This window comes from Lutra lutra, chromosome 11 (genome assembly GCF_902655055.1).
Source record: "Lutra lutra chromosome 11, mLutLut1.2, whole genome shotgun sequence".
NCBI classification, from domain to species: Eukaryota; Metazoa; Chordata; class Mammalia; order Carnivora; family Mustelidae; genus Lutra; species Lutra lutra.
Window position 1 is genome coordinate 45,868,329 of NC_062288.1, and position 13,895 is coordinate 45,882,223.

Consider the following 13,895-nt stretch of genomic DNA (forward strand, 5'->3'; position numbering starts at 1 on the left):
CAAATAAATAAATAAAATCTTAAAAAAAAAAAAAAAAAAAAAACCCAGTTACAAAAAACTTCCCTTGACAACATTTTCTGCCTACAAATACCATAATTTCCGAAGAATAGGGGCTTATTCTGGCCTAGTTATATGCCTCATTTAATTTCAGCATCACAAAAGTCAAACATTTAATTATTTACAATTAATTTCCGCATCATAAAAGTCAAACTCTGGAAATGAAGGCATACTGGGATCTTCCAGTATTCAGAAGTGTTACATGCCTACCTCAGAACGTGAACTTCCTCATAGCCTAAACACAGACAATTCCATCCATATGACTTCCAGCTGTGATCATGGCTAACCCCCAGGGATGGACAATGCCTCAAACCTGCCCAATCCTCTGACTCTTCCTTACCTTCTGAGGTTTTTCTATCTCGGACTTTTGAACTAAATGACATGTTTTCTAGCCAGTGGGTGGCCACTATGGGAACTGAAAGATTTCCAGGTAGACTTGGCAGCCTTGTGAGATCCTGAGGTGGATCATGAAGGATAGCAATGAGTAGAGAGAATAGAGAAAAGAGTGGATCTATTTTCTTGATTATTTTCCATTCTCATTAAGCCCAACTTTGCATCTTGCCTTTGAGCTCTGCGACATTTTCTATATCCTTTTTCACTAAGTCACCATTTTTACTGAGTTTAGTCAAATGTAAAACTTCAACTTGATGGTTCGTACCTTAGAGAAGGGAGGCAGTTTTTATCAAAGTGAGACAAGACGGAAAATGAAGGAAACTGAGGGCAGTTACCCACTCTTCAACACCAGGGAGAGGAAGCTGTCCAACATACTTGTCCACAGCAAACTCCGGAGCAGTTCAGGCCATTGTGAACAGATAATAGATGCAGTGTCAGCGATGCTGTCCATCATTTTCAACATCCATGAAGAGTTACATGAGGAGGTCCTTGGGAGACAAATTGAAAACTGGGGGCGTAAAACTGACAAAGTCATCAACAGGCTCAGGTTCTGCAACCCATTTTCAGGGTTAAGGGCTGAGTTCTATGAAAAATGGAAGGTATCTAGGAAAAGGCTTTGTAAGGTATTTCTTATTTTACATTAAATATTAGTAATTTCAGCACAACTGTGTTTTACTGCTGTTCACAAGTACACCATTTCATCCACTTCATCAGATGAGGAAAATGTGCTGAAGACTTATGCAATCTTAAAACTATCAGGCTTTTCTTTTTCTATAAACAAGAAGTGAGTTGTTTTCAGTATCATTTGCAAACAACGACTGAGAAAATATCAGCTACAGAGCTATTCCAAGTCTCTTATATAAGAATTAATTAATACATTCCACTTAGGTCATCTACTAAGCTTTATATGAACACATGGCTATTCCACTTTTTAAAAAAATACAATCTTATAACTGCCTGTTATTTACTTCTTACTTATAACATTGTAGATACAATACTGTTTCTTTTTTCAGGTTTTCTGTATTTATTGCTTTTTCCCCATTTAATATGTTTAATATTTAGGTCACTTCATCTCATTTTAGAAATGAGTGGCATGCCTATCATAAGGAATGAATTATTAAGTGACATAAAGGAAAGAAAATATTACATTCATTTAACTAATATAAGTACACATGGTTTAAACTCTAGCACGTGGGGCACCTGGGTGGCTCAGTGGGTTAATGCCTCTGCCTTCGGCTCAGGTCATGATCCCAGGGCCCTGGGATGGAGCCCTGCATCGGGTGCTCTGCTCAGCGGGGAGCCTTGCTTCACCCTCCCACCCCGCCTCTCTGCCTAATTGTGATCTCTGTCTGTCAAATAAATAAATAAAATCTTTAAAACAAAAAAAAGAAAAGAAAAAACCTCTAGCATGTAAATGCTTTAAAAACAATTACATGGTTATAATGATACTTATTTTATATATATATATATATGTGGATATATATATATATAATGTTCCATTATAGGCTCTAAATATTTCCAAGTAGTTCTAATCTGAAATTTAAAATTTTATTATGTATGTTGCAATTTAGATAAATTTTATAATTTGTGAATATGAAAAATAAGATATATTTCTAATTCTATCAAAAAGATTACGATACTTTAATATTTTGGAGTAAGGGCTAGCAGCATTATTTTAAAGTTTAGAGAAGTTTGTATTTTAAAGAGGGCCAAAGAAAGGGTCAGAATATTGGATGCAAACCTTTCATTTAAATGCTAACATAAATAAATACAAAATAACCAAGCATATTAAACAAGGTCTATGATCTGAATTCTTTTTGGAAAATGATTTATAAAGTAAACTTTGAAAGGTACATATTTTAAAACACCTTTGCTTTATCTTCAAAGTATTACCCAATAGATTCTGGATAAAAAATTTTAAAGTTAATAAATGTGAAAATATCAACAAGAATAAGAAAAAATTAAAATTTTTCTCCATAAATTTATCAAATTACTTGCTTTTCTAAACTCACATTATATTTCTAAAACATTACTTTCATTTGCATGAGTCATTAGCTTTCATAAGGAGTGCTTTTATATAAAATCTGTAAACCATAGCATTTCTTCATTATTAGCATGTACAGGCCCATTAAATCTATTATAAATGGGTAGTCTACTGATGAATATTTTAATTGTAGCTTGGGATTCTTGGTGTGGATCTAGAAAATGTTTATGAAAGATTTAAAAGTGTTGGTTTAGACATTTCAGAATAAGTCCTTGAGCAATTATAACTTTTTAACCATAAAAATATACATTGAAAATTAATAAGGCTATTGATAAAGCTATGTTGTATACTGAGCAAAGGTGACAAAGAGATGAATATTCAAATTACATCTATTTTTATTACAACTATTATTGTAGGAATTTCAATTCTAATGATTAACTTTCAAAAAGTATTCATTTTTATCTAGACTGCTTTTTTCTTTCTAGGACTTCTATTTCTGTAAGAGCGTAAAAATTCAAGCACACACTAATAGTCAAAGGTTTATTTTACATATATGTATCCATGCTTTTGGTAACAAAATAAAACACAGTGAAACATTATATTTTCTTAAATCCTTAAAACTATCTTTCAGTAAATATGAAATAAACGAAAATCTCTTTAATTCTGACATTGAATGCTATTATTTACAAGATTCTTATCAAAGTTAGCATAATTTTATTCTAATAATGTCTTGCTTTATCTGATACTTTAAACATGGCTTAGGAATGTTCAGTATTTCCACTTAAAAGAACAAAATGAGTTTTGTGAACTTCTGTGATTTAAAATAGACACAATCAAGTTAAAATATTTTCTAGGGCACCTGGGTGGCTCAGACGGTTAGGCATTTGCCTTAGGTTCAAGTCTTGATCTCCAGGTCCTGGGATCTGCAGGGAGTCAGCTTCTCCCCCGTCCCTCTTTCTTGTAAATAAATAAAAAGTAAAAATCTTTTAAAAACATTAAAATATTTTCTGAAAAAGACAAACAGTGTGAGGTCAAATATGAAATAGGAGAGGAAAGATTTATAACTATAGATAACCTATAGTAATTTTATCTCTGAGACAAATCTTTCAATTATATGTATATACCCATTGATATTACCCACTTCCCCAATAATTAATGCCATTAAATTTTGCTTTTATTTAGCTTTCACTTCTCCTTTGGTATTTGTAGAAGGATCTGATTTTGTGATAGTTTTTCTCTTGTTTCTACACCAAAATAGATCAAGGTACCAAAAGAATGGAAAAATGAAACAGACATCTTCATGTTCTTTTTACATATCAGCACAGTGACCAAGTAAGTCTTCTAAGACCAAAATTTCATTCTTTTTTCCACCTTGTCCAGAAATGTACAAGTCAGAGCAATAGAAAAACTGGAGGGGAAAACAGGCAAAAGTAAATATGGTGTTTTTATCATGGAAAAATGATGGCTTCAGTATCTGGAATACAGTCCAAAGCAGTAAGATGCAGGGTATGTCCTATGTTAGCTCACTATCGTCTCCTCATGACTGTCAGTTCCGTGTAAGGGTAAAGCTATGTTTTCTGGAATCCCCTTTCTTGTGTGGTTCTGGGTTAGAGTTTGCTGATGACAAAAACTTTCCAGGGAGACATAAGATGGAAATGGGAAGTCATTATTTTTTCAAAGGTGTTTGCAGCTAGATATTTGGATAGATAAAAGATTCACAGTGGCCTTCCAACAGATTTTTTTTTTTTTTTATAATGACCCGCTTTGCTTGAGAAGTTGGTGGAGTTTTTTAAAGATTCTCAAGTACTGCAGCATCTCCAAGAAAGATGAAAAGCATCTGCTTGGTGCTTTAGGCTAGCATCTTCAATATCTACCTCTCTGACTTTCAGCAGCTGCTTTCGGGACCTCTATCTCCCTCTCTCCCCACATTCACCCCCAGGTCTTCCAAGAGTCCTGAGAGTTCATAATTCTGCATTAAACACTTTATATCTGAATACATCAAATAGCTTCAGTTATGCTGACTGATCCCTGATGATAAAGACACCATCACAGTAAGAACTGGGAAATACTCAGTTTATTAGATAATGTGAATGTCTTAAATATCAGATACATCATTTTAATAAGTAAATATCAAATCACATTTCAAAGTCCATTCAGATTACCTGGATTTCTTCTTTGCTTTTCTCTAACAATGATAGGTAAGATCATTCTATATGTTATTAGTTTCTTCAGTCTTTAAAATAATTTTTAAAATTATGTTCAAATAAACTTCAAAAAATTATCTTCAGCTTTTTCTGAATAAAAATTTCATTCTTATGACAGGCTTGTGATTCACATACTTGATATTAATGGCGTTTTGTCTGTAATAAGAAGAGGGAAATCAAGTTTCAATGAATATTAGAAAACTGTTTAATCCTTGCTCATTATTTGTCACCTACTTCTCTCTGGCGTGATACAGAAAGCTCTTGGTTCTGTGTTTGCCACTGGAGACTAAGTACTGCTTTCATGAAACTGAGATCTAATCCAGATTATATTTAAATATCAAAAAGGCTGTGACTAAATGGAGCTTAGAGACTACATGACTCCATCTTGACCAAAGGTTACACTCAAGAAACAGCCTTGCTCAATAAAACCGAGTACACTTTTTTCCTGATACTTTTCAGGAAAAGACTGTTTTCAATTCATGGCAACGTTTCTTTCCAGTCTCTTTCCTCATTCTTTTCCTTATCCATGTCTATTCTTCTCTTCAGTGTAATAACTGATAACCAACTAACCAACTGACATAGTGTCTTTTACTTACCAGCCACCTGCGGTGACCTATTTAGTCCTTTAACAACTCTGTGATTAGGTGTTACTAGCACCACAGTACAGATGAAGAAACTGAGGCTCAGAGGAGTTCAATACCTTGCTGAAGGTCATAGAGTGAACAAGTGGCAGGGCCAATGCTAACTTGTACCTACAGCAGCTGGGCAGCAAGTTCGGAAGCCTCAGAAAGTCTTTCATAAACCTCCCCCTCTTCAGCACCTCCTTCGCCCAATTTCCCTTTTCTTTGTGTCCTTTGTTTCTAGCTAGTAATTTTCATTCTGTTGTTGTTTTCATTGAAATGCTGGCAACTCAATCACTATCTTCCATTTCTCCCCCCCCCCACCCCAGTACCTCAGGATGCTGGAAGAAGGGCCAAGAAGCAGGAAAGGAGTGGGTAGGAGTCAGGGAAGGTTCTGTGAATGCTCATAAATGGTACTTGTTTGTTTGTTTGTTTCCTATTAAAAAGAAAGTTATTTTTATCCTCTGTTTTGGAGCCAAAGAAATATAAAAAAAACAAACGAAGCGCTGATACCAATGAGCAACAGAGTAAAACTCAAGTGAGAATTAAAGTCAAGAATTTAGAGGAGCTGATTATATAGGAAAGCAGGACATGGGGTCCTTGAGCTAATCTCTTTTTTGTTTTCCTGTTCCTTCCCTAATGTGGTTCCAGATGCAGTCTCAGAAGTACCATTAGTGGGGATGATGATGATCTGAGGAAGGATTCAGGTAGTAAAGAAATAGATAAAAACAGGTTATAACTAAGTCACCTAGTTTGGTATGTCGGAGTGAAATTGAAAGCTTTTGAGGTCACAGGGTTTTCTATGCCATAAAAATCTCCAAATTAAATAAAATAATACATGTGTACCCTGCCTTTAGGCCAGGAAATTCACATTTTTACATTTATTGTTCTTAACAACACCTGATCCAAGAGGTACTCCATAACTTATGTTTTCTGGTTTTCAAACCACAGTACTGTCATGAGCTTGTTTGCTTTGTTTCACGATGGAGGCCATATGCATCCAGGCTGAACTCCCGTGCAAGTAGAAACACATGTGCGCATGCACTTTGCCTCTGAGCCAGACTGATCTAGGATCACACTTCAAAAAGAAAATTCCTTGTCATTTTTCAAATTATGGCACTCCAGTGTACTTTGATATTCACAACACTTGGGCTTTCTGAAGTGTGTAAAATTGCTTTTTATATTAAAACTAATATAGATTAAGAAATTTTTGAGATCTCTGTAGATATTCAGAAACTTAAGATTGGAGACAAAGTAAAGTTCAGTTTGATCTTATGAGCACAGATTTGATCATGGAAACTTTTAAAATAGATGTTTCTACAGCACTGGCCTTCTAAGAGTGAGGCAATATCAGGAACTCTAAGAAAGTGTCTACTTTTCCTTTGTTTTCTTGATTTTTTTAAAATAAAAATAAATCCTAATTCTAATGATATGAAGAGTTTTTTATTGCTTTCCCTGAAATGGATTTTATTTTATTTTTTAAAGATTTTATTTATTTACTTGAGAGAGAGAGAGCACATACACAAGCAGGGCAAGCGGCAGGCAGAGGGAGAAGCAGGCTCCCTGCTGAGCAAGGAGGCAGAGGTTTAACCAAATGAGACACCCAGGCACCCCTTAATGGACTGGGGAGCAAGTAAAGAGAAAGAAATACTGTCTGGGAAAAGAATGAGGATAGACAAGGTTTTAGTGGCACACAACCCATCCTCAAATCAATGAAGCAGTGGATATAAAAGTGGTAGATTAAAAAAAAAAATGGAGGGGGGGGGTGAAGGTAGTCTTTTTATCTAGTATTTGACCAAAATATAAATTAGTGGTATCTTAAATCCATATTGGGAAATATTTGCTCTCTTTCAGCTCCAATGCCATGAAATAGAATATTACACTTGACAGTTATACCTATACATTAAAACTCCTTAAGTGCACATCAAACTTTTGAATAAGAAGATAACTCTATCATGACACAAAAATGGTATTATTTTTAGTTTCAGGGCAAAAAGTAAATCCTTGCATTTTTTTAAAATTTGGAAATAAAATAAAAATGTTTATTTTATTTCCAAATTTTAAAAAAATGCAAGGTATCAATTGCTAAGCAGAATATCTGAGAAGATAGATGTCAATATTTATTTTCTGTTTAAAATTTAAAATACCTGTACTTTCTTTTCACATTTGACTCCAGAATATCCATCACGACAAGAGCACACATTGGGAAATACACATCTGCCTCCATGAAGACACTTTTGATTGCAAATTGCTGCAATACACAAATTTTGACCATTAACATCCTTTGACACCAATGCTTGGGACATAGTCTATGCTGGTGCTCAGAAGCCATTCAGCAACTCAACTATAAAATAGTTGTAAGACTTTATGAATGGCCAACTACACTCCCATCCTTGTGTGGTCAGAGCACACACATATAGTCATCATACACATAAAAAAACAAAATACCCAGAACTTAACACAGCAGTTTCACTACTCTTTAAAGATATTATTAAAGCAAAGAGAATTTTCATTGGCTACATTTTAAACACTGGGTGTACATTCTTGCTTTCTTTAGAGAGGAGATTCAAATTAGTAACATAAAATAGCATTCATAATTTGTTTTTTTTTTTTTTAATTTATTTGACAGACAGATCACAAGTAGGCAGAGAGGCAGGCAAAGAGAGAGACAGGAGGAGGAGGCAGGCTCCCTGATGAGCAGAGAGCCCGATGTGGGACTCGATCCCAGGACCCTGAGATCATGACCTGAGCCGAAGGCAGAGGCTTTAACCACTGAGCCACCCAGGCGCCCCCATAATTTGTTTTTTATTAATTTAGCAAGCATTTAAAAGAAACAATTCAGTACCAGCCAGTGTATGGAAAAATTGACAATTTAATATACTATCATTGGAAGTTTAATGTGAAATAACTGTTTTAGAAACTTCCTAAACATTTTTACACTAGCAATTTCTTCCTTAAAAATTTCTCCTCAGGAAACTTAAAAATACCTATATCTATCTCAACATACCTCAATATCGATCTATTTTTCTATCATCCACCTACTCTATCCACCTATATTATCCTCTATTATCTGTATCTATTATCACCTATCCACTTACAAACAGAAAATGCTTGTCAGAGTAATAACACAAACAACAGAAGGGCAAAAGTCAAGTGAATTGTATAAATTATGTTGTATATTTAAAATTATATTATATATATTATGGAACTTAATATTTCATTCAAAATTATGTTTTGAAGGACATGGAAAATACTTTTAAGTAATACTGAGTGAAAATAAGTATAATATAAAATTACATACAATACAGTTATTTTTCATGGGAGAGATATCTTCTTCCATAGCTCATTAGGAAAGTTTGTGTAACCCAAGAATAATATTCGCTTTGGTATAAGTGCAACATTAAAAGGTTATGTTTTTAACCATGCCGTTGGGTATGGTTGGGCAGGCTGTTTAATGCACACAGCTAAGGAAGAACTTCTCACATCACAGACATCATAGATTTGAATATTTGTTACAATAACTTTCCAGCAGATGGCAATAAGACATCTTGTTCAAATAATGTCAATATTCAGAATTTCTGGACAGTTGGAAATAAAACATTTTGAGAATGGGGACTTTGAAAAATTCATATAGAAGTGCTACAAGGCGCAAAATTAGAGTGCAGATCATGAGGCTGCAGAGTACCTCAACCCACACTCACTGGGGCACCTTCCGACACTAAGGTGCTTTTAACATCTCATTGTTCTCACCTGTGGACCACATAGCCCTCTTTCCAGAATAAGCAGCTCAAACTGAGGGTGATAGCTTTTTTTCTTTTTTAGCGATTTATCACATCTAATTTCCAAAGAGAATTATTGATTTTTGAGCAGATAATTCTTAAGTAGATACTAGCACTTGGTGAATTCTTTGATAATATCTTCTTAAGATGAAAAATGTGTAAGTTATAATAGGTATTACTAATAAAATAAAGTCAAAGAGTCATGGGAGTTATATGTAGAATCTATGATACATGGAAACAAGTGTAGTTCATAAAACATAAAAAAAAAACAGGGCAGGTATTTCCAGTAAAATCACACGGTTCATTTTATAACTATGTATTTTCAGTTTATAATGCACTTGGATCACCAGTTTTGAAATGATGTAATTATTGATCATTTGAAAATATTTGGGGGGAGGGGCACCTGGATGGCTCAGTGGGTTAAGCCTCTCCCTTCAGCTCAGGTCATGGTCTCAGAGTCCTGGGATCAAGCCCCGCATTGGGCTCTCTGCGCAGCAGAGAGCCTGCTCCCCCACCACCGCCTGCCTCTCTGACTACTTATGATTTCTGTCAAATAAATAAAATCTTAAAAAAAAAAAAAAGAAAAATATTTGGGGGGTATTTCCAGTTTTCCCCCATTCAGTTAATCTTTGTTAATATTTTAACATGTTATTTCAAGTTTTCATACATTTTAAAATTACACAATATTTGATTTTCCTCAATACCCTGAGACCTCATCTATGTAATACACATGACTAAAACTAAGTGAAATATATTAACATATTAAAGTCATAATAGGAATTAGTTCTGGGTGGTAGAATCTAGGGCAATTTAGTTTTTAAAACTTTTTAATATAGTTTATGATTTTCATGATTGATGTGTATTTTTCTCATAATATGAAAAAAATACTTAAAGTGTATATTAAAAACCATCTCCAGCACACCTGAAAGAACTTCAAAGGCAATGTAGAGACCACAATTAGGAGTTACCTGTGTCACATAAAATCTTAATATATTTTACCATATTTTCTTCTTTTAAATGGGTATTTCAATGAAGAAGATTTTCTTTATTTCTAAAACCATTTTTTGAATGGATCAGCATGCTGGGATTTGTTTTTTTCTATGATTTCTCCTCACACTACTTTGCTCAATAACTGTAGCAGATTCAGGTTCAGAAGATAGAGTAACAAACAAATTGTATAGGCTTACGTATTTGACACTGCACTCCTTCCCATGTGGTAGGACAATGGCATACACTGGGAGCAATACACTCACCACCATTTTTACATTTCTGAATGCAGATAGCTGCAAAGAGAAATATAAACAAATTAAAAATTTATTTTGCTAGTCAAATACTCATGAATAAACCACAAAAAATTTCACCAAAGAAAAAAGAGAACCAGTTAAAAGTTAATGATTTTTTTTTTTTTAAAGATTTTATTTATTTATTTGACAGACAGAGATCACAAGTAGGCAGAGAGGCAGGCAGAGAGAGAGAGAGGAGGAAGCAGGCTCCCTGCAGAGCAGAGAGCCCGATGTGGGGCTCGATCCCAGGACCCTGGGATCATGACCTGAGCCGAAGGCAGAGGCTTTAACCACTGAGCCACCCAGGTGCCCCAAAAGTTAATGATTTAAAGGAGATTTTTTTTCCCTTAACATTTTATCAAGAACATTTTTCAATGTCACACTGATTCTTGAATAAGGCGACTTTAAAGGTTATATAACATTCCACTGATCGAATGTGTGGTGATTTAACTTTTCCTCAAGGTGGGGGCATTTATGTTGCTTCTTTTTGTACTTTGACCAATAGATTATAATAGCTGGTAATTTTAAATGGTAATTTATAAAAAGAAAAAAATGAAACATTTGAATGAGGAGAGCTGTTATCACCTCAAAACCTAGCCAGATTAAAAGCAGTGGCACCCTACCTTGGAAGGTTCTCAATTGGCTGGTCTGAAATGGGGTCAAGGAATCAGTAACTTTTTACACCTTCTCTTGCCCCCTACTTAAGACAAGGAGATGGGACTTAAAGACTTGTCATTTATCCTGGCAATTATAGTGGACAGACTGGAAATACGGAACATCCTCTTTCTCTGCTAACCTGAAAGAATGAATTCAGAGCTCTTTTTATTCTACTCTATTTCAAAAAGGGATCCCCTAATGTAGGAACAAACAATAAAAAACAAAGACAAAACACAACAAAAACAAGGAAAATGCTCTTTGTAGTAAATTCTGCTTTATGTTCTCATGAGGCTTTAACATTTTAAGAGTGTTCCTCTTACCTATGTTGCATTGTTTCCCTCTCCAACCGGAAGGACAAGAGCAAACATTTGGTCCCATGCATTTTCCTCCATTCATGCACATTGGATCACAGATACCTTCAGGGAAAAGAATGAAACAGCCCTCAAGTAGCAATCCTTTACTATTTCATGTGTTGGCTTTTCCTCTGGCTGGCAATACCTTCAGTGGTGACTTACTTTTTTGGCATCTCCTACCAGTGTATCCCTCACGACAGGCGCACACGTTATTTCTCATGCAGCGTCCGCCATTCTTACAGGGAGGGTGACAGAGAGCTGAAAGAACACATGGCCGCAATCTGTGAATATTACATCTCTGATTATTACATATTACATATTGCCTCGTGTGCTTGTTATCTATGGGGCCATAAGGCAGAAAAATGTGCTATTAAAATAAAAGATCACAACTGCAAGTCATTAAAATCATACTTTCTAAATCATAAAATCCAATGCTCATAGCTCTAAGCAGCCTGTGGATTAGCACAATTTGAAATGTATCGATGAACTGTTCATAACAAACGGCATCTTGCTACTATAGTGCTTAAATTACGAACCTGGTCTTATATTTTACCATTCTTGGAAGTAAAAAGCGAAATGATTGGGGAAGAACCAAGAAAATAAGTCAAAACCTGGCTCAAAATAAGAGATGTATCTACGCCTGTAGAAATTAGAAAAATCTCAACAATCTAACACATAATTTTTGGAAAATAATTTTAAGTTGACTTTTGAACACCTGCTGAGGTCATAAAGGCAGAGCTTTATATGTCCCTTATTTCTGTGAAAGCTTAGTGAAAAGTCCTTTTAACAGTAATTCCTTGGCTTTGTTAGGACTGTTTATTGGATAACCTTGACTACACTCTACTAGTATTTTCTGTGTATATGATTCTGCTCCATGGAATTCAAAAGTTAGTATTTTATTATCTTTTATGAGAGGATTTTTATTGCTTCATGTTTCTTCCAGAAATGACAATAAATGCCTTTATTTAAAAAAAATGATAAGCAAACCTGCCTGGAAATTTTAAAACTTATTTTTTCCCTAAATGATAATAAAGATCATGTTTTTATTTCTTCTGCATCTTCTGCAGCATGTCCTAAAGACCACTGTACTGGGGCACCTGCGGGGCTCAGTTGGTCAAGTGCCCGACTCTTGATTTGAGTCAAGAACTCTGGTCATGAATCTCAGGCTCGTGAGATTGAGCCTTGCACTGGGCTCTGCCCTGGATGGACCTGCTTAAGATTCTCTCTCCCTCTCCCTCTGCCCTTCCCCTCCTCCCCTAAAAAAATACCCCCCCCCAAACAATTGTACTATTATTTCTGGTAGCTAGCCACATACATACATTACAGTATGTATGTCTCACTGAATCCTTATGTCAACTGTCTAGTTCAAATCCAAAATTCAGGAAGTCTGATCCTTGAGACTTTAAGTCAATCCCCAAATCAATGCCAGCTAGAAGTTTTAGAGGCTACCTAACTCCAAAACCTGCTAACATGACATATGTTCAACAAATACATTTTAGTGCAATACTTAATAATCTAGAGATTTCCTCCGTTCCCAGTTACTCTGTTGGCATATAAATTATAGAGACGTTTTCTCACTGTATCTTACATCTACAGCAAGGAGCATGGGGTTATCAGCTTTTTGTTTCCTTCTTACGTTCTCAGTCAACACCTACAGCTACACCTACAACTCACAAATACGGGTTTAGATGTAGCTGCTTGGTTTTCAAGGTTTGCCTTAACTTAGTCTTTACTTCTTCCCATTTCACAAGCCGTTTCCTTAAAGAAAATCTTAATTAGAAAAACTCATTTGCTATGCCTGTGTAACTAGTACTTCAGCGATGGCTTCTTTTCTACCTCGACTGCAACCTAAGAATCCTAGCCAACCTCCAAATAAAAGAGATGAAATCACATCAAAGTATAACGTGGCAAGGTAAGTATAGGTTTTAGGAATTAAATTATGACAGGTTTTGACATGTTTCTACTAAAGATCTACTCTGCATTTTGCATAAACTCAAAGATATGAAGATGTAGAAAATACATTTTAAATTTCATTTATTGACATTAATTCATGCCTACACTGTCAGCCTCAGGACAAGCTCATAGCAATGCTACAGATTTTTTTCTAGAATAACAACAGGGAAAGTGTTAAAATAGCAAGACATGAAGGGGGGAAATGATGCGTCTTTTTGTCTCCCTATCACCTTGCACAGTGCTGTGCATAGTTTTTCATAAATGTTTAACAAAACTAAAGTTGAGAGATCATGAGATAATAGTGGACATTGGACTGGCCACAAATCAAGCATTTTTGCTGTGAGGGCAATAAAAATGGCACCACGGCACACAGCAGACTGCAAGGGAACTTTGCTTGTTTGGTTCACACCTTGATCCTACAAAACTGCCCAGCCAAGTGCTGAGGCCGGGAGCCTAATACATGGGGAAGAAATACAAATATTTTACATAAGAACTCCTACATTTCCATGATCTGATCATTTGGTGACCACAACAGCAACATCACAAGAAGTAGAGAAAAAAAAATGGCATCTTCCCCTTTGAGACTTGTCTTAGGTTTACTCTGAGTTCTGT

The 13,895-nt window shown here is 35.3% G+C and overlaps 1 protein-coding gene across 4 annotated transcripts in view; it reads right to left on the minus strand.

Annotated features, from left to right (window-relative positions):
• Nucleotides 1-4,490: 4,490 nt before the first annotated feature.
• The window catches only part of VWDE (von Willebrand factor D and EGF domains), a 70,787-nt gene continuing 61,382 nt past the window's right edge, over nt 4,491-13,895 (minus strand). For 3 of the 4 annotated variants that reach the window (XR_007121513.1, XR_007121514.1, XR_007121515.1), the window contains 6 exons: nt 11,493-11,588; nt 11,298-11,393; nt 10,225-10,320; nt 7,406-7,509; nt 5,591-5,694; nt 4,491-4,794 (listed from right to left, as the gene is read on the minus strand). Coding sequence is in view for 1 of the 4 variants with exons in the window: in XM_047694996.1 (XP_047550952.1) it covers nt 4,780-4,794; nt 7,406-7,509; nt 10,225-10,320; nt 11,298-11,393; nt 11,493-11,588 (407 nt within the window). In the remaining 3 variants the exon portion in view is untranslated. The remainder of the gene's footprint in view (nt 4,795-5,590; nt 5,695-7,405; nt 7,510-10,224; nt 10,321-11,297; nt 11,394-11,492; nt 11,589-13,895) is intronic. The other variant, XM_047694996.1, reaches the window with a different exon arrangement.